The following is a 20153-nucleotide window of genomic DNA, read 5'->3' as shown; positions in this document are numbered from 1 at the left end:
CCGATAAACTTTGGTTCAAAATATAAATCTTACGTTCTTATTCTGTCCAAACCAGCTATCTTTTGCCTTCCATCAGTATAGACAATGTGCACTTTTACCACTTTTGGTAACTTACAGTGAGTGATCAGAACTGGTAAAAGTGTACACTGTGTCCTTTTCTATTTCTTTTCCCAAGTACATTTCCGTCTGGAATGTCTTGATATGCATAAGTGTCTGCGGTGGGAACCTGGCCTAGTCGTCACTCTCCCCGTCGTTGAACATGTCGGCTAGTTTGGAGAACCTCGGGCCCCAGTCGTGCAGGTAGTCGTAGTTCTGGTCGCCGTCCGAGCTGCTGGAGTTCAGTGAACTCAGCGACCCCGCCAATGACCCCTGACCTTCGTCGCCGAAGGGCATCATCTCGTCGTTGGCGCCGTCGTTGGTGTCCTTCTCGGCGTCGCCCAGACGGCCGTGGATGAAGTCGCCCACGTCAGCAGCCTCCCCTAGCGGAAGGGTTGGGTACTTGCTCCTGTCCTCCGGCTGGATTGGGAGGGAGATGGGAGAAAAAAATGTGTCAGCATCGTTGATTAAGTAACCGTGCGTTTTACAGGTATTATTTTCAAAGATTGAAACCATACACTTAGGACCAAGTTTTAGTTGATTTACTCACATCACTGCTTCTAAAAATGTCTGGATAAGCTGCCATGAATACATAATCTTTTTATAGCTATTCTGGCTCAATTTATAGTCAAAAAGACAAAAAAGACAATGAGTAAAGACTTTGTGCGTGTCGACAGAGTGGCACTAGCTCTATAAATCGTCACTGTTCCGACAAAAAAAAACAAGTAATGCACAATACAAAAATTAAAATATGAAACAAATGTGATTTCCAACCCAAAACTAAGAAGTCGGTGGGACAACATTTGCAGAATAAGACCGTTAACATCCGCTGACCTTGCGCTGTTTCAGGGTGTCGCCCACAGACTTGATGAGGTTGACGTCGAAGGCGTCCTGGTCCTCCTCTCCGTACCCCTCCTCCTCGTACTTCATGATGTTCTCGCGAGATTCCTCGAAGTCTGGTCCGTTGCCGTAGCCGTACAGGGCCTTCTTCTTCTTCTGCTGGTACTGGCGCCGGAAGGCCACGAACACGATCACCAGGACTGTGGAACACAGTTTTACGTTAGAGTTACGTTGGGAAAGAACTAAAACGTGATGAAACGTCACTCTGACACTACAAACGTTAAACCAAGGCAATCTTATAAACCGCAGCAATACAAGGCTATTTATTCCGGCTAATTTCAATATTTCATCAATATTTTTATGCTCCGTGTTTCGATTTTCAGCATTTTTAAACAAAGCCCTACAAAAGACAAAAACAACACTTCACTACCACCATGCTACTAAAATACCACCACGTAAAAACGATGCAGTGTTTTGTTAGTGTGTGAACGGTTAGTGCCGATTTCTTGTCAGACTGGGAAGGTTGCGGGATGTACTTGTGCGATTGATTAGGTATTTATTGAGTTAGATGAACACAGAAATCCGTCGGTAACAGCACGTCATGTCAGACACACGCTAGAGGGCACAGTGAGAATCCCGGATAAAAATTTTCGAAGACAAAAATCCCTATTTTTCTAGATCAATAGACTAGTTAAAGTTGGTCAGAAATGGGACATACATGTATACGATAGATCTATAAAACTCTTCACACAGATCAATCTAAATAATCTTAATTTGCGGCGCTTTAAGTGCTCCGTTTGGATAGCGAGCACAACAAATCCCAGGCAGTATCAAGGTAATTCCGATGCTAGCTTTTCACGGGAATTTATGACCGAAAAAACGTACATTTTCATGCTTTACGTCGATCAATACTAGTAGATACATGTTCTCTAGTCGATTTCCATCCTACACCTGGACTGTACCGAAACTCTCGCGCGCTCGCGCCGGAACTCTCGCACTGTGCCTGGTCACGTGTGTACTTACTCAGCAGGATGACGAGACAGACGAGGATGGCTACAAGGGCGGCGGGCGAGATCTGGATGGGGTTGACCACGGCGAGCGGGCCGCAGCTCTGACCTGTCGGGGGACACAAAGGGACGCAGGGACGTCAGTACATGGTCAAACAGTACCGCCATTCGTCCTACAATTGGATGTCGTAAAACACCTAGGACGAAGGACGGTTTGATCGTCTTTCACTCCTTCAATACTCACCAAGCAGAACTAGAAGACAAACCAGAATGGAGATAGCGGCTGGCGGAGTGAGCCCTATGATGCCCAGCACTGGGGCGAGTGTAGGGGGAATAGGGAGGCAGTCCAACCCTACGTAGTAAGGATTAAAAAGTCGTGGAAAGAAAGGAACAGAGATAATATCTTTCACAGGAGCTCTGGCTCTCAGGTTCTAAGTTCTAACCATACACATGTATAAAAAAATACACCTGCGTCTCAGGTCAAAAAGAAAGAAACTGAAGAAAGGAAAGAGATACGTTTCTCCTCATCTCCAAGCAGATCTTCGTAGGGAAAATTACGACCTTTTCAGAAAGTGCCAAGATTTTCCTTGCGAAGATTTGCTGTTCACTTCAAACGTTCACGGTATACTCGAGGGCGACAAGAGAAATGTCTGTTTTTAGGTCCTGTGATCAGGAAATACATCAATATATTTTGTAATAGCACCACGTTTGAGATGAAGACAGAACGTTTCTGATAGTCTCAGTAAATTCTATTTTCTGTCGAGAGAAAAGACAACTCACGGTTGAGCACTACTCCTTCAGGGTCGTCGTCACACGTGCAGTTGTAGCCCGTGAGGTAGTTGTGACAGACGCCACCAGGGCTGCAGGGGTTGTCCTTACAGTGGTCTATCTCACTGCTGCAGTCTTTCCCCTCGTATCCTATCTTACACTCGCAGACGAAGTCGCCGATGCTGTTCTCGCAGCTGATGGAGTTCACGCACATTCCGCTAGGGGGAGATAAATGGCACCGTTAAAATGTGGCGTTACAACACTCATTGTATAACTGTGTGTAATTGCGATCGCCGTTTGCATTTATTGACACCAGGTTCAGCTTCGAATAACAGAATTGTACGGTATATTACTCTCCAAGCAGAGGTTGATGGTGGAAGATCGTTTGCTTTTTATATACGGCCCGTTTTTTGTCCCTACCACCATCAACCTCTGCTTGGAGAGTACGGTATATAAGACATGTCTCTCTTAAACATATCTTAAGTGTAACACAATTGGTTACCTGTTGCATTGTTCACTACACTCGTCGCAGTCCTGTCCACAGTCCACGCCCTTGTACCCTGGCGCACAGCTGCAGTTCCGGCCAGCCGGGCTAGGTGTCGGCGTGTCCAGTTCGATACACTCGGCGCCGTTCAGACACGGGAACTCGTAGCAGTTCCGGATGACGGAACAGTTTTTACCTGGAACGAAACGGAACAGTTACGGGTTGTTGTTACTACTTGACATGTTTAGTTAACATTCTTATGGCACTGACACTTACCGTTCGCTACATTTCACAACTAGCCTCCAAAAAACTTTTCCACTAGCCTCCATCAGGCCTTTCTACGGGGGTACGGATGGTAGAATTCGGCAAAAAAAGGAGGCCTGTGGTATCTAGGTACGTTAATTAAAGTCTACAGGCTGTCCACTAATCTAAAAGGCAGCAAATGAATTCTACAGTTCACAAAATCGACTGGCCAACCATTCTCCATATTTCGCTAAAATTTTTACTGTTTTTGAACATGTGTAGTTAGTCAAGTGAAGACTACTGGACATCAGAAAAAAGAGGGATCTGGCCGTACCTTTGTACTGTTCGGGACAGGTGCAGTTGTAGTCGGCGATCTTGTCGGTACACTGCGCGCCGTTCTGACAGGGGTTGGGGCTGCAGTCGTCGATGTTGTAGCAGACGAGCGGGTCCTGAGAACGAACCCCGTACCCGTGGATACACTCACACACACCCAGGCTACACTGCTGACCCTCTCCTGTACACGTGTAGGACTGGCAGCTAGCCGACTCCAGACAGGCCGAGAAGTCCACCTCCCTGTGAAAAACGAGAAATAAGATCGAAATTCAGACCGAAAGAAGGTGAAATGTAGGTCTAATGTTAGTCAACAGTTACAGTAGTACGTCTGTAGAAAGTATTGTGTCTTATCTGTGCGAAGCTCGGATTTTCTAGGATTTTTCATGGTTTTTGCTGAATGTTCAATTTGATCATTGTCAGGATTTTGCCTGTTGCAGAGGATATCTTTTCAGACACAGCAATTGAAAACTATAAATCTTTTAAAATGCCATGATGCAAACTGTGCACAATACATTACATAGGCTTCGCACAGTCGCAGTGCGTAAGGGTCCGTTTTTGTCTATTTCTCAGATATCAATGAAACATTCAGCTCATGAGTACTATAACTTTAGCTCGACTACTTCAGAGGATGTAAAGGGGTGTAAAAGGAGGGCGATTTGTCCCTAACTGACCTGGCCGCTTCGTTCTGGTCCCTGAAGTTGATCTGTGTGGGTGCTTCTTCCACGGCGCTGTACGAGGCGAACCTGAGCTCCTCCAGACAGCCGGTGAACGACCGCCGCACCTCGATGGACTCGGACAGGGCCGGGTCGTTAATGTCCTCCAGCCCGCCCACGTACAGCTGCTCGGCGTTCAGCGCCTGGGCGGTGTTCTGGCTTCCACCTGGCGGCGTCAAAGCGAACACGTTAGGGCGAAGATAACGGAACCTATGACCTGGTGGTAACCACGTACCTGTATGTGTGGCGGCTTGCGTTTTTACCTTGGGATCCAGACTGGATATCGGGCCGTCGGCCAGTTCCTTCGGCGGCCCAATGCAGTAAGTCCGCCTGTCTAACCTAGCGCTACGAGAGAGTTGTACCCCAAGGGTTTGGCCGGTCGTTTCCCTCGGGCTACAACTCACCCTCGGTGCTAATTTAGACTGGCGGGCTTACTGCCTTGGGCCGCCGAAGGAACTGGCCGACGGCCCGATAGCCCGTCTGGCTACCAAGGTAGTTTTTCTGGGGGGATACATGACATGATTATTAGTCAGGACGAGAAAAAAATCACAAGGTCAAAGAGGCCAGCCTTTATAATTCTCAAAAAGACATCATTGGGAAAATGTCAACATGAGCTTGTCTCATTGACTGTATTATAGCGATGTTGTCGTCTTGGTTGCTGACGACAAACGCCTACGATACATATGGTAGAAATTTTGTTCTAACGTCGATTGATTTGTTGGCGACACATGCCACAACTAGCCAAATAAAATCATTGTGTTCGCAAACTGTATCTTAAAAAAAGGGACAATTGTAAACAGAACAAACAGCAAAACGTACAACGGACAACAGAACGCAAACTGGGATTTCGGGACGTTATAAAACCAGGAACAGAACAGACGGCTCCCAAGCGACGCATTCCTTACTTAAGCTCATTGGCATCAAAACGTGGCTGAGAAATAGATGCACATGATAACATTTGATTGGTTCCATGATCGCGTAATTGATGAAGGTAGAATCATTGCTGAACTTTGTTGTTGAATGATCACTGAATTGAAAAACAATGACGAGATACGACCATGCATTTAGACAACAGTTGCTGAGAACGGAGAGAATTAGTGGTACAAACTTTCTATAGTTTTGGCTTTATGACATGCATAGTCGTATCTCCAGCAAATATATAAACAGCATTCAGACTCTTGAAGAACGGAAAATCAAACAATAAGATGCAGGCGCGACGGGAACGAGTTGCAGGGGTGGCATCTCGGGTGGACAGGACGAGCCGGGATTGGCTGGACACATCACGTGACAGCGGCACTCACCATCATAGTTCACCTCGGCTAACTGATCGTACACCCCATTGGGTAGAACCTCATACAAGGAGGCAAGGTTACCAGTTCTGTCCACTACGATTTCACGAGAAATGCCATTGTTGTAGTCCCGCTTGTAGGTCCGAAACTTTTCGTCGGAGCCACTACCCTGAGAGGGGAAAGCACAATACATCATCCTTCGGTCACTACTATCGTTCTGCTTGCGACGCCATTTTGAGAGTCACGCGACATTCAAAATGGCGCCGCAAAACGAACGGTCTCTACGAAGAACTTACCGAAAATTACTTGGGCAATAATATTTCCGGCGCCATCACGCAAAGTTGCCACGTTGCCTGCCCTCGTCACTGATACTTCTTGCATTTCGCCATCATTGAAGGTTGTCCTGGTAGTTTTATACCTAGTGTCATCGCCACTTCCCTAGTTTTGATTGAAAACCCACAAGAACAAACGCTTGAAATCAAAAATAAAAACACAAATTCATGCCTTCTACACATCAAGGTGTTCAGATAAACATGTTTCCAAATAGAGAATCCATGAACAGACTTTCAATAGCCCTTATCATAGTGTAGAGACTGCATTGCACACTGGCGGCTGTGAAATGTAACACAAGTCATTCAGACAAAATTTTCTGGAAATTATCAAACATGGAAAACACAAGACACCATATTACAATGGAGCTATAGCCTTACCTTTGTGTTGAGTCGCAGAACGAGCGCCCCACCCTCCAGGTACAGGGCCAGGTAGGCCGGGCCTCCGAAGTAGAACAGGAGACCGTCTGGAGCCCTGTAAGAAAGAACGTTCTGTGAGACCATTTTCTTTGGTTTATTTTATTTGGCGGCACAAATCATTTAGTTCTGCTCCATCCAACCACGGGGGTTAGAGGCCCTATATATAGTCTACTTGATCCAACAATTTCTTACCGACAGTGTATATTTTGGAAATCAGGTTGTTTAATTTGTTCATGTATTTCCATTGAAATATATATGACAAAACACGTGCATTCTGTAGTTCCCGTCCTACGCATATCTCGACTTTCTTGCGTCCCAACTGTGGCTGGACTGCCATGCAAACCAGACACTGTACACGACCAGAGCAAAAGACTTACAGTGCTACCACCATCTTTTGAAATGGAAGGCTGTCTACTACATGTATTGTCCTAGCCTCTACCAGGCTTTGGGAAGCGGCTAGAGTGGTGGCAAATGTTCTTTCCTTATCCTAGCAGACAAACTCCCATGGCAAGTTATCTCTCTATTCTGCTCTTTCCAGCCGTCTCCCGAAGCCTGGTAGAGGCTAGCATTGTCCTGCGAACTTACTTGGTCCTGAACTTGAGGCTGATGACGGTATTGGACCGGGGAGTGTTGTCGATCCTCATACGCAGGTATGACGTGACCGTGGTGAGAGTGACGAGGGACGGCGGGAGACAGACCACACACCGGTCGGTCACTCCCAGCTGACTGGAGGGGTTGTTCAGGTCGATGTTGGCCTGTCCCGCACGGATGAACTCGATACAGGTGATGGGGTAGGCTTTCAGTCGCTGGGTGTTGAGCTGGGGAGGGGCAGAGAAGCGGTTTATAATTACATGTGACGAGAGAACTCCAAGACGAGATCTTAACGGGTTGACGAAGAGACAGAGTGTGTCTCGAAAGCTCCCCAAAGTAGCTAATTTTTGTTAGATGTGCATTGTTATGATATGATATTTGGTTACCATCCTATGTCTTCCTAACCTCCTTCATTAAATTATTTTACTTCTTTACTTGATTTGATTTACTGATTCGTGGAATAACATATTTTCAATATTATTTCACTTGTAACTTTGTTATATTTGTTATTTTGTGATGCTATATTTATTTAGAATGAAAATTAAGAGCTCACCAATCATCATTTTTCATCAAGTTGATACTGCTTTGTCTTAGGAAAACAGATGATCAGAATGGGAAATCTTACCCTGAGTTGATCGATGGCTTCGTATCCGCCAATCAGGGTTTCTCCGACGAGGATACTGCGGCTGAAGTCCAGGTTGACGTCGACGTCCGTCAGGATCTCGGGTGTGTAGGAGATCCCGTTAATGATGACCCTCGTCTGAGCGTTCAGGGTCCTCAGTCCTGTGATGGTGACGTCGTGGGTCTGGTTCCGTGCGACCTCGCCAACGTACATCTATCGGGAGGGGAAGAGAAAACGTGGTTGCTTTAAAATTTTCACTGGTTCCGACATATTAGCATCTTGACTGGATAGCCAAGGTCTTAATTCACAACCACTTGTTTAACCAGAGCCGACGTTTCGATGGTCGTCTGTCATCTTCATCAGGGTAATTATATAACTGGATCAATCAAGATCGTTGGAAGAATAATCAGAGGTGGCTACTGTCAGCAAGTCTACAAACTTGTAATCTTACCTCCTACTGCTAGGTGGCGCTGCAGTATCGCCACGAGGAAGGTAGAAGAGGATAACTACTAAAATGTAATCTCCAAGCAGATCTTTTAGGGGCCTTTTACTAAGTTTTAGTGGCTGAAAAACAGTATCATCTTGGCCAGGCGGTATCCATTTGCCATACAGTTAGTTACCATTTGCAAAAAGTGTATGAGTACTCAAAAGAAAGCCCGATGACACGCATAAAACACGTCAAAAAAGTAAGTTGTTAAAGCTTACCTCAACAGCCAATCCATCTATAGATGCCTCGATGTACAGTCTCTCATCGTTGACTCCGAGGGCGAAGAAGTTCCTGCCCTCCCCCTGCTGGTAAATGAGCACGCCCTTGTTGTTACAGTAGCGAAATCTGAACTCCAGTCTGTTCTCGGCGCCCACTAGAACGTTGCTCCCGAGGTTCCATTTCAAGTATCCGTTCTTGTCTATATACTTCTCTGTCTGGCTTCTCGCTTGGTGTACAGATGCTACCAAAAACACTGTGGACAAAAAAACAACAACACTTTTAGTGATCTTTCTTGAAGATTAAGTACATGTACATGATTAATAATTTTAGGGTTGTCCGTGTGGGAGAAACTATGAAAAATCGATCACTCCACAAGTCCATCCGTAAAGGTGCAGTACCAATGCTGGCCGCTAGGATAACCTTACACTATTTTCCCATTGTTGACTGTTGAGTGTGTGGGAACAAGGAGATTTTACCATACTTGGTTGGAGGTTCGGGCGACCATGTATAAAATATTATTACCCCGTTGCCTGAAACTACTAGTAACTCTGAGGACATTATTAGACCATCATTTGTCGCGGGTGTTGCCATTTAAATGTGTATAGAATGCTGCAACAACCATACTTTTGTTTGTTTTGGTTTAAAGTCCTTCTTTGGAGCAAGTTTAAAAAACCCGAGTTCAAATGTCGAAAACACGCCGTAATAGATGGTTCTTGTGTGTGCCACTGCCTACTTGTTCCCAGTGTGCTAACGAGGCCATTCACCAGCGCACATGAGAGGGACAAAAAAGCACCTGAAGTTCCCTTGGAGAGGCTGACATGTTTGAATGGTGCTATTGTGCGGCCTGTTCGGGTTTGTTTACTATGTTGTGTTGCCAGGTCGGGGCGGTGCACCCGGGTCTATGTACTCTCCAAGTAGAGGCAGAGGTTTGGGTTTGGGGTTATTTTTGGTTTGGGTTTGGGGTTATTTTTTGCCAGTGCAAATGAGAAACCCCGATAAAAAAGCCTAAAAACACACTAAAAATAAACCCAAACTCAAACCTCTGCTTGGAGAGTAGGGTCTATGTACGGATCAAAGTGTGGACCACAAACTACATGTATTGATATTTCATTTAAATCTACATATACAGTGATACATGTAATGATGTATAAAAATCTGTAGTCACTATTTTCTTCGAACTTTTCTATTAGCACTGCATGTACATGACACAATCGTGTAGAGATCAAGAAAATGGGTTGCCTGAAAGAAAAATGACTTTTCTACCACAAAAACACAGCTTCACTGCGTTCTGATGTTCTAACCCTTAACACCTGCACACGTTGAAAATTCCGACTTTTCACACAGCCTGCCATCAACAATAGTACATCCCGTGGAATTTGGCATGAAGGATGTACCAGCCTATATGAGAGGACATACCGGCTTATATGTTTCTTGGAAGAGGATAGAGAGAGAGATGAAGACAATGTGTTTGTTCTGTCTGAGGCAAGGCAAGAGGCCAGGTGACGTCTGACAAATGGACAACTGGTGATGACACATCTTCTGTCTCCATCACGACAGAGGCACGGAATTCACCTGCAAGTTAAATCCAAGCAGATGTGCAAATTTCTTGCCAACACAGGTCAGGATTTCTGTCAAGCCTAGACTCGTTTATTCGAAACGCCTTGGGTTGCTGAAAAACAGCAGGAATGGGCCTAATAATTTACACATCTGGGGATCAAGCGAAGTCTAGTGGAGACTATCCTTGAACAGTCCACACCAGGTAAGGCGAAGTCTAGACGAAAACACTGGACCGTAGCAGCAAAGGAAACCGGTGGAAAATCTCCAACAGCGCGTGATGTCTAGAACAAGGGATTTACATGCAATAATTATTTGACCTGACAAATAACATGAAAGATAAAAGCAGTAGTTTATTTCTGAGACAGGCTATGGTGATGGGATCAATTACATTATTTTTTCTAGTTAGAAACTTGGATATTAGACTGTGGCAGAGTTTGACTACTGTCTCGCCTTCTCCACGACTCGGTGGTTTGAAACTTGACCTTTCCTGTAATGGACCGGGAATTCGCTTCCCTTGCAGGCTTTTGTTCTCGCGTTATTTGCTTTCCACTCAGAACTTATAACTCCTCCGCGTAAGGTTACGATGCACACATCAGGTACAATAATACAGTGTAGACCTCAGGAAATAGTCATCCACTGACGACTGGCTTCGCCTTACATGCGGACGTGCTGTTATTTCAAGTGTGCTTATGTTTGCACGTAAGCATTGTCGGGCGCCATCTTTGATCCGGGAACTCTCTACCTGTCGCCATGTTTTACAGTTCTCACATTTGATTCACGTTTTACTAAAATATCTACAAACAGTACGAAACACAGCTGGGTATGTCAAACTACAACTACTTGATAAATGCAGTTGTTTGAAGCAAGCGATAATGAAAGGAATATGAGTCATATTCTTTGTTTATTGTGTTGGCATCATATCCTTTTACTGCTATGTCGGACTTTGGTCAGCCAGGTGCTAACCAAACCCCGTTATCACTACCACATCTGCGTAGGCCGATTAGTGTGCGGTATTCCGAACGATCGACTCGTTTTGTCGGCTTTTGTCCGTTCCTTCTGACCACGGGCGTAGCATTTCCGGGGCTCATTGTTCCGAACATTTGTAAGCCGTGAGTCAGGTGCATGGAACACGATATCACGCGCCCCCCTCCCCCAGTAATGTAACACCACGGCCTGCTGGTATGCAGCCCCAAAACTGGGGCATGTTTGCAACACGAGAACGCCGCTGTGCAGGTTATAATGAAGGAAAAAAAATGCACGGCCTGGTTTCAGTAGTCGATGGGAACGGGAATGCGAGAAAAGAAGAAACACAATAACAAGAAGGTCCTAGTACTTGAAGTAGTGTTCAATTTTCGATTTCTAAAACCAATACTCATACTTCTACATACAGAATACTAGTATATAGCTGAAGTATATTTGGCCAGATTTCCTGAACTGTAGGGTGTTAAATATTAGCTATACTAACTAGTTATACAAAGAATAACGATATATAATTTGTCAGGGTTTGCCTGTTTCGACGTCACGCTGAAACAGTGCTAGTTACGTGACGTCACAAGTGGGTAGGGCCATCACTGACAACAACATTGATTAATGAACATACCATACGTGTCTCACAGACATGTGTCTCATTTTCCCATTCTGTTTCGAAATTACTGACATATTCTCGCATAATATGGAAGGTCCTCTACACATCCCCATACAGGGGGTGGTGGCTAGTTGTGCTGTAACTCAAAGGACATCCATTTTTAAAAGGCACCCAGTGTAATTTCAGGACGGCAAAACAAAAATATTATGGATGAGGACATTTGTCTGATATTGACATTTCCTGACATATTCATGTCACCTTTTCCATCATTTTGTGCTTGAAGCCCAGAAACAAGCTACTCGAATAGTTCTTGAAATCTTTATACCACAAATGAATAGCTAGAACCAGTCTTCGGTGTGAAATATACAGCCGTTTTCCAGCAATGACATCGCATTTTTGCCTCAGAATCAGATATCAGTAGGCTATGACTGTATCATCACCTTGGGATAGAGTAATTCAACTTAAATGTACTACATTAAAAAAAGAATTGACCAGAAAATCGTATTTCAAGTTTTACTGCCATAAAATAGCTCTGCGTGTCCTTAAAAGGCTTTCTTTACTTTTCAATTTGCAAGTGTAATATAGTGTACAACTTCAGCTATTAAACTAGATTGAACGCTTCCGAAACATAATTGAATTTACCGGTGACAGTTCCCATTAAAGTTTGCCAGCTGAATTGACAGGAGAGTAACCGTTATCCGGGGGAACAAATTCCAGCCGTGTTTTGACTGGAGATAACCTGACAGTCCGCACCCGGGCAGGTTCGACCCTCCCTCACAAATCACAACTACTTTTACTTCCAACCGTGACTTTCAGGGTTTAGTTTGGCCCAGTTACGTCTGTTGTACTTTGAGAGAGTTTCAGGCCCGATGACAACGCCAAATAGTCAGATAAATGAGCATTTTCTGTGATTTGTACAGCTTATATAGTCATGTTTCTTATAGATTAGATCATCTTGATTAGACAAAATTAAATCTAACAGAAGTTTGAGAGGGGTTGGGAGGGAAATATTTGGGGACTTTTTATGTATATCCGTCAAATCAAGGAGGTTTAAAATCAAAAGGTCTCCTCATGTTGGTCAATGAGCATTTTCTGTAATTGACACAGTGAGTTTATTAGCCTCTACCAGGCTTGGGGAGGCGGCTGGAAAGAGTAGAAATCGGCCAAAAAAATAGAGAGATAAGCATGCCAAGGGAGTTTGTCCGTTGAGAGAACATTTCGCCTTCCCAAGCCTGGTAGAGGCTAACAGTTTATAGTTCTTTCCCTATACGCTGTGAAGTTTCGTATTAAATTAGATTAGAAGTTTGTTATTACATTAGAAATTAGATTAAAGAAATTTTGGATATGCAAAGTTGTGAGGCTGGTGGAAGATACTGGAGTGGAATCTGTATATAGTGTACAACATGTTCTTACAAAAGTTATCAAAAAGATGGGGTATTCTGTAACACGAACATGATGTATTTATAAGAACGGGGTATCCTGTAACCGACTCCGGAACTTGCTCGGAGGTATACACATATGGCAGCGAGACCGTGTGTCAACTGGCTCGTGCTCTAACGTTGACAAGCGACGGGGAAGTGCGTAAGGCCCGAGTTTTCTCAGCAAAGAAACCCAGAAACTTGACGCCATGTTTTCTACAGTGTTTACAGCGCCAACACGGAGCCCAGCTGGAGAGTACAGACTGGGTAAAAATCGTTACATTTCGAGATTGCCGAAAGGAGCATTACCCAGATCAAAAATAACGATTAAAACATTGTTTTTGAACCTCCCATCTACAAACATACTCTTGTACTATACTATAATACATGTACTATAATGTACTTCTGTATTAGAAAATACAGGGCGTATGAAAATAGAGTAAAGGGCACTGGCGTAAATAGCTGGAACGATCAGCACCAAACGCTGGCACGGTCCTAATCTCCAAGCAGATCATACGGTGGCAAGGCAGTATCCATTGGCCAGAGGAGTGTCCATTAGTGTTCGGTGGCTAATGGACACTCCTCTGGCCAATGGATACTGCCTTGCCACCGTATGATCTGCTTGGAGATTAGCACGGTCCCAAATTTGACGAGCACGAGTTACTCCCAGTGCGTTGTTTTCATTTCTACCTCCCAGTGAACCGAAGAAAACGGTTTTATACATTCAACAACATCAACCCACAACAAGAACGTATGGTAAAATATAGTGCTTACCTAGTAGTAAGAGCATAAGCCTGTATGAAGGCAGTGTTGGTCCGCTATAGCTGCACATGGTGACGCCTCTGCTTGCTGTATCCCTGTGGTACGATTTCCCAACTGTTTCTAAACGTTCTTGGCTTGGCCCTCAGCCAGCCGCGCACTGCCCAATAATCCTTTCCCGACGCCTCCTTGAAGATTTCCCTTCCAAGTTCTCTTCCTCAGTTCTTGAGGTACGATTCTGTGAGGAGGGAAGACGGAGAAGAGAAAAAATGTTACACGGGTTTGCGAGAAGCCAGAGAGTTGTACGGGTCGGGAGGGGGGCCAGAGGTCAAATTACTGAGCACCACATGGTGTCCAGTTGCTGGCGTGTGTGCCAAACCCTCGAAATAAATGGAAACGGCCTGCATTATTTACATCCGGCAGTAAGCTACTAGAGAAAGGACTGGGTGCCATCCTGGTTACTGTTTTTGTCGTCTCAGATACTAGTAGTAGTAGTTGCTACCAACAGACAAATATCTACTGAAGCGAATGTGTACATGTACTAAGTTTTCTGACTTTACATGAATTCATGACCGGACGACATAATTTTTTACGAAACTGAATGTAACAAACTAACAAAAACAAACGATACGTAATCTAAGGGCTAGCTGGAACAATTTACTTGTTAACAATTAGAAGTTCATATACAGTAACACTACACTTTACACACTAGAAGTAATTGCCGCTGGTGCATGAACTTCAACTACTAGTATTTAGTCGCGATCCAGGGTTAGAAGGCATTTGGAGTAAGTTAAGCCAGTTAAAGGTCTCGCCATTTCTTCGACCCGAAAATTTAACGGTACAGTTACACCACAACACAATCCAAGGCCAAGACGTGTTGGCCTTCACACACAAGTAAACTTGAAGAACTCGGCGGAAACGTAACCCCCTTCCGCCCCGTTTGCCGATTCCAATCGTCTGCGTCCATTCCTGAGCCTGGCCCCGTGTGATGTCATTATATGGCACCGACCCGGAAAAATCATAACAACAGCCAGACGAATGAAATTTGCCGGCTTTCTGAACATGTAACTCACATGGGTGCGACCGAGTCAAGATAAACATTCGAGCTCCCCCGATCACGACCCACGATTCAGACTGAACTTCAGAGTGAAGTCTGGACGCTTCTTCTTATCACCTGTTTTCATTTATCTACATGTCTAAACTATCTGTCTTTTCTGTACCTAGCTGTGGTGCTAGATACTAGTATCTATCCCTGTCTATACTGTAGCCTCTACCAGGCTTCGGGAGGCGACTGGAAAGAGTAGAAATTGGCCAAATAGAGAAATAACATGACTAGGCTCTACATATTTCCAATTACATGTTCATGGGCATAGGGGGAAAACCTCATTGACATGGACAAGTTGCCTGCTAGCAGGTATATCTGATATTAGAATGGAAAGTTCCGTTAGCTATAGGGGTTCACTGCTGTAGACTTTTTCAATGTTCTTCTTTCAGTGCGTCTCTTGAAGAGAAGACAGGTTATGACATGTAATGAGCGGTCCAAACTGGATAGACGACACATCCTACCATTCACTTTTACTAGCTACAGACAGACAGACTACAGCCTTCCAGAGAACTGAAGGCAAAAAGTGTCCCAACTCATGAGGAGTATTCAACTATCTGTACTATGTAGCACCTCTCCTAACATCCCGGTTGAAGGATACGTCGTACACAAGACAAGCTCTCTGGGAAAGTCAACATGAACCAAGGACATACCTGCAGATGTCGTCCCCATAATAGTGTTAACGAAAGAAGGCGAAATATTAAATAAACCAAACCAAGGACATTATACAGTATAATGTCCTTGATCAAACCTACTTCTAGCTACAGAACAGAATTCAAAATGTAAATCAATTATAAAATGTTACGACACATGTCGCCTTTCTGGCGTCAAAGAGCAAAATTTATGTCCTTGCTGGTGCGAAAATGGCGGAGGTGGGAAAAGAAAACATTTCTGATCGATCGAACAAAATCAACAAAGGTTCCCGCCCTGGGACCCACTTGTGGCGCAACAGGTGCTAACTAACCATAGTCTGTAAAACAGAAAACGGTTTAAAACCCACCAACAAACAGACGGCACAGCTAAAAGCGACAGAAATCAGTTGTTATTGAACGATTCTGAACTGCAAAAGCCCGACAGACCACCAAAGAAGTGACGAAGGTCACACCTCACAGTCGCACCACAATGACAATTCCAAGATGGCGGTCGCGCGACCCGGTGGTGTAGAAATACGACGCCGCTATTCAGGTGAGTGTTGTTTTAGCGTCGCGTCGGTTCAAAAAAGAACCCTCCTTGTTCAAACCGAAGCAGAAATCCGCCTTCCCCTATACCTTTCGTCCTTGTTAGCTTAACCCTAATATGGACTGGTCAACGCTTTTCTGAAAGGAAAACTAAAGTCATTTCCTTCTTACCTCCTTTGGTAACAGGTTTTGTTTGAGATCTGGCTAGCTGACTCATCGTGGCGAAACGGACAATGTATCCGACTCATTACAAAAATGTTTCGCGGCACTTTCAAGCCAACAAAAGGGCATGTGTACACAAGGACATCTTTATTTTGTAGCCCCGTTGTCTGTGTGTCTGTGCCGTGCACTCTTCCTTTTCATTTCCACACACAAATATTGACAGGCTATTGTGTGCAATTGTCTACCTCCGGAATTTGGAATGTAACATCCATCGCAACGGGGGACCTTTATTAGCATATTCTGTGGCTGTCAAAGTCGTGATGTCACACTGAGAAAATAATGGATGTGACTTCTAGCTTTCTGTCTCGGATTTGCATCAGTTCACACAGAAATGGAGTCTGATTTTTTTCCCGCGCACACTGAAAGTCGATCCAGACTCGAAGCGTGCATTTCAAATTTAGAACTTTCTACTCTTTCTACTGTTCTGGCAAGAAATAAAGGCTGTGAATTCTAGCTTTCTGTACTTTTTATCTGTCTCGGATTTGCTTCAGTTCGCACAAAATGTTGTCTGATTTTTTCCCGCGTACACTGAAAGTCGATCCAGACTCGAAGCGTGCATTTTAGAACTTTCTACTGTTTTGGCAAGGGGTGGGTGAGGATACTTTACAGAGGGGAAACAAAGAGAACAAAGCTGGCGAGTATTTGCACTTTACACACATGCCGGTCTCAACATCCAAGTGTTAATTGTGGAGGTTTGTTACAGACGCAACTTTCAAAGCAGCCACGCCACGCTATGTATAAGTGGACGTTTTAGAGCGCGACAGAAAAAAACGCTGAAGTTTTAACAGAAAACAATGTCGAGTTACATAGCTAGGTACTACAGTATGGTCAAACATCCAAAGAAGTTGCTCCAAGTCTTCGTGTAAAAAAAACTTATACTATTCTCACCTGTACTATACTCTATGGTTTGTCTGAATGAAACTACTCTCCAAGCAGAAGTTTTGGGGTTGGGGTTATTTTGGAGTGTTTTTAGGCTTTTTTTATCGGGGTTTCTCTTTTCCAATGGAATTTTTTTCCACCCAACCCAACAAAAAAATTCCAGTGCAAAAGAGAAACCCCAATAAAAAAGCCTAAAAACACACAAAAAAATAACCCTCAACCCTCTGCTTGGAGAGTAGAATGAAATATCAAGTCTACACCGAACACAGATATATCAAGGATGAATAGACTGTAGATTTAACGCAAGAAATGAATGGAAAACACTAATTTCGACCTGTTTTTGTTTGTCTCAACAGTTAATAGTCTCTTTGATACTGCGGTAGACAATGGTGAATTTCTCCCCGTTGTTTGCGGTGGCGCAGGAGATGATTAGTCTAATCAACACGACCAGCAGGGGACCATAAAACAATCGCCAATTAGACACGGACAGTTACTCCCGACTCCCTCCCGACCCGTGGGAGACTTCACAACTTGACCGGGGGATTTCCTTTCTACCGACACGGGGGATCTCGGAATTTTCAAACCTCCTTAGCACACAGAAACTGGAACGAAATGGTAAAACTCCTAACACAACAAATGGGTGAAAGGGGAGAGCTTGGTACATCTGATTTGTGTTCCGAGGGATTATGATAGAATTATTCACACCTTTAGCGACAGGACAAAGATCAAATGCGGCCCCCCAAATACACACGTTACTTTTCCTTCTCACTTGTAATCATACACACTAACAGTACAAGAAAAAGGTACATATATTCTCAGTCCATGATCAGAAATTCTTACATACGTAAGAACAGATGAATGACTTACTTACATCAAGATTTTTGCAAAAACCTTGTGAGAAAATTCACACAAATATACCAGACCGTATGGGGAAAATTCTGACGGAAATTTCAACTCGAGTCATGAGACGAACTCTCCAAGATGGCTGACTTGGAAAATTTTTCTACCTGTCTGGTCCAGTCGACCTGTTTGTTCACCTGTACCGGGCGGCACGTCGGGATAAACACACGGCAAAGCCGCCAGCTTTGCACCGACAACCAACCGTGCAAGTTAAAACAACCCTCCCCCCTGCAACAACAGAACAGACGGAAGTCTCGCCATGCCCGGAGCTAACGAATTCTTGGCGACGGAAAAACACACACGAAAATGAAGTCACCGCCTCTAATAACTCTATCGCTGACTTATATAGCGATGTACTCGACAAAACCAGCCGCTAAAGAATCCACCACAATTCCTGGTCCAATCTTGTGCGAGTAAATCCCTCAAAGCTATCTGATAACGGAACAACATGGCCTTTTAAACCGACCAATTTAAATTTACCGACGACAAGCTGCTGGCAGCAAATGAAGTTATTTCGCTCCACAAAATACACAAAATTGACCCAATCCGGGGTTAATAGACCACATACCTGCTTCTAAACGGTGACTGGGGTGTCTGGTAGACAAGATTGGAGTAGAAAAATCGAGTACACAGCGTCCAGGGGCGGTTATTTAAACGGAATTTGAAACAGACTCGTACTAGGTTCCACTTACACCTGTGGCGTGTCCCACAGGTAAGCGTACCAGTGCGCATGTGCACAGGTAACGGTCACATCTGAAAGGGCACGCAGACTACGTTACACAGTAACCAGACAAGGCGACAGGTTTTGGGTGCCCAGGGCGGCTACAATTTCAGACGAATCTTTCACACACCCCACGCGGCCGCTTTCCACAACACAACACAACACAACACAAAACTGAAAACGTTGGTGGTGAGGGTGGGATAAGATCGTGCAGCCTGGCGTAAAACTGCGAAGGCTTACCGGGCAAAATTCCTAGCCGCCGCCGCGAGACACTTGACTGCTATCGCTATGGAAATACCCAAGTGGTAGAGAGAGATAATTGGTACCTTACAAGCTGGTAGCAGTCAGTTGATTCCTGGTGAAAGTATATATCCCCTGTGTTCACGCAGAAATCAAGTACAGTAGGCTTAGCGGCAGACAGGTTTAGTGAGACGTCCTCTCGGTGCTACGAGCTCGCTTGACTAGCAGTCCTTCAGAAGTACACCGTGCGTTTGAACAGTACCAAAATCCTGTAGGAAATCCGCAAACACAAGCCGGCCGTGAGACACACACACAGGATACTCCGGAATAACTCCCAACGTCAGATCATACACCTGCTCATGTACACACTCTCCACCATCAAAGCATGATTCCTAACGGTTGCGTCACGTCGCTATTTTTTGCCGATTTCTGACCCCCAAAATCGGCCACGCACGCCAGCCTCCTACACAAGTCAACACTTTACCTAAGCGGCTCTCCAAATATGGTCCTACTGCTCCCACGGCGCTGATTGTTAGTCATTGGATAAAGAACGCCGTGGACAGAAATGCCGTGCTGTGATTGGTCCAGACGAACAAGTGATGCAGAACAACATGACGTCACCAGGTGATAACCAAGAACACTTGGCGCGCGCTGGTATGCAAATAAGCTATGTTACCTGTGTGGAATGCGCAGTAGGGTGGAAAAGTCAGGAATAAATCATGCGGAAAAGGGCACAATTGGGGGAAGATCGTACCGATTATCGCTTACAAAACCCACATGCCTGCGGGTACACTTAACTTAATCCCCCCATATTTATCCATGTTCTTTTACCTGCAATTTTCTACTAGAAAACCTCGCCAAAGAAAGGGCGTGAACTCTACCGGGGGTTGTACAAGTAGGGCGAGTTCTATAAAGTGAAAACACTTTAAGTCAATAAACATCCCAGAGCGACCAAAGATCCCATTCTCAGAACTCTTTGTCCCTCAAACACGGCGAATTCAGGGCTGTACAATTGGCGCTAATCCTAACACATGTTCTCTGTACTGTGTGTACCAAAACAGGTAGCCAGGAAGCTAGTTCCTGTGTCGTCTGAAACACACCAGACTCCGTGGAACCCAGAAGGACAGAAGGAGTTTGTAGTTAGTGTAAAT

At 44.7% G+C, this 20153-nt stretch overlaps 1 protein-coding gene across 1 annotated transcript in view; it reads right to left on the bottom strand.

Annotated features, from left to right (window-relative positions):
• Positions 1-19503, bottom strand: part of LOC109464676 — a 21616-nt gene extending 2113 nt beyond the window's left edge. Inside the window, exons 1-14 of the mRNA XM_019761715.1 lie at positions 19089-19503; positions 13776-13998; positions 8441-8694; positions 7739-7948; positions 7108-7340; positions 6484-6577; positions 6070-6211; positions 4443-4650; positions 3773-4011; positions 3214-3391; positions 2724-2929; positions 1960-2052; positions 931-1136; positions 28-516 (exon numbers count right to left, since the gene is read on the bottom strand). Of these exons, the coding sequence (XP_019617274.1) occupies positions 232-516; positions 931-1136; positions 1960-2052; positions 2724-2929; positions 3214-3391; positions 3773-4011; positions 4443-4650; positions 6070-6211; positions 6484-6577; positions 7108-7340; positions 7739-7948; positions 8441-8694; positions 13776-13833 (2406 nt within the window). The 5' untranslated portion in view covers positions 13834-13998; positions 19089-19503 and the 3' untranslated portion in view covers positions 28-231. The remainder of the gene's footprint in view (positions 1-27; positions 517-930; positions 1137-1959; positions 2053-2723; positions 2930-3213; positions 3392-3772; positions 4012-4442; positions 4651-6069; positions 6212-6483; positions 6578-7107; positions 7341-7738; positions 7949-8440; positions 8695-13775; positions 13999-19088) is intronic.
• Between the last annotated feature and the right edge of the window lie 650 nt (positions 19504-20153).

The sequence above is a fragment of the Branchiostoma belcheri genome, unplaced genomic scaffold (genome assembly GCF_001625305.1).
Source record: "Branchiostoma belcheri isolate BF01 breed outbred unplaced genomic scaffold, Haploidv18h27 scaffold14, whole genome shotgun sequence".
Taxonomy (NCBI): Eukaryota; Metazoa; Chordata; class Leptocardii; order Amphioxiformes; family Branchiostomatidae; genus Branchiostoma; species Branchiostoma belcheri.
This window is presented reverse-complemented; position numbering and strand designations above follow the sequence as displayed.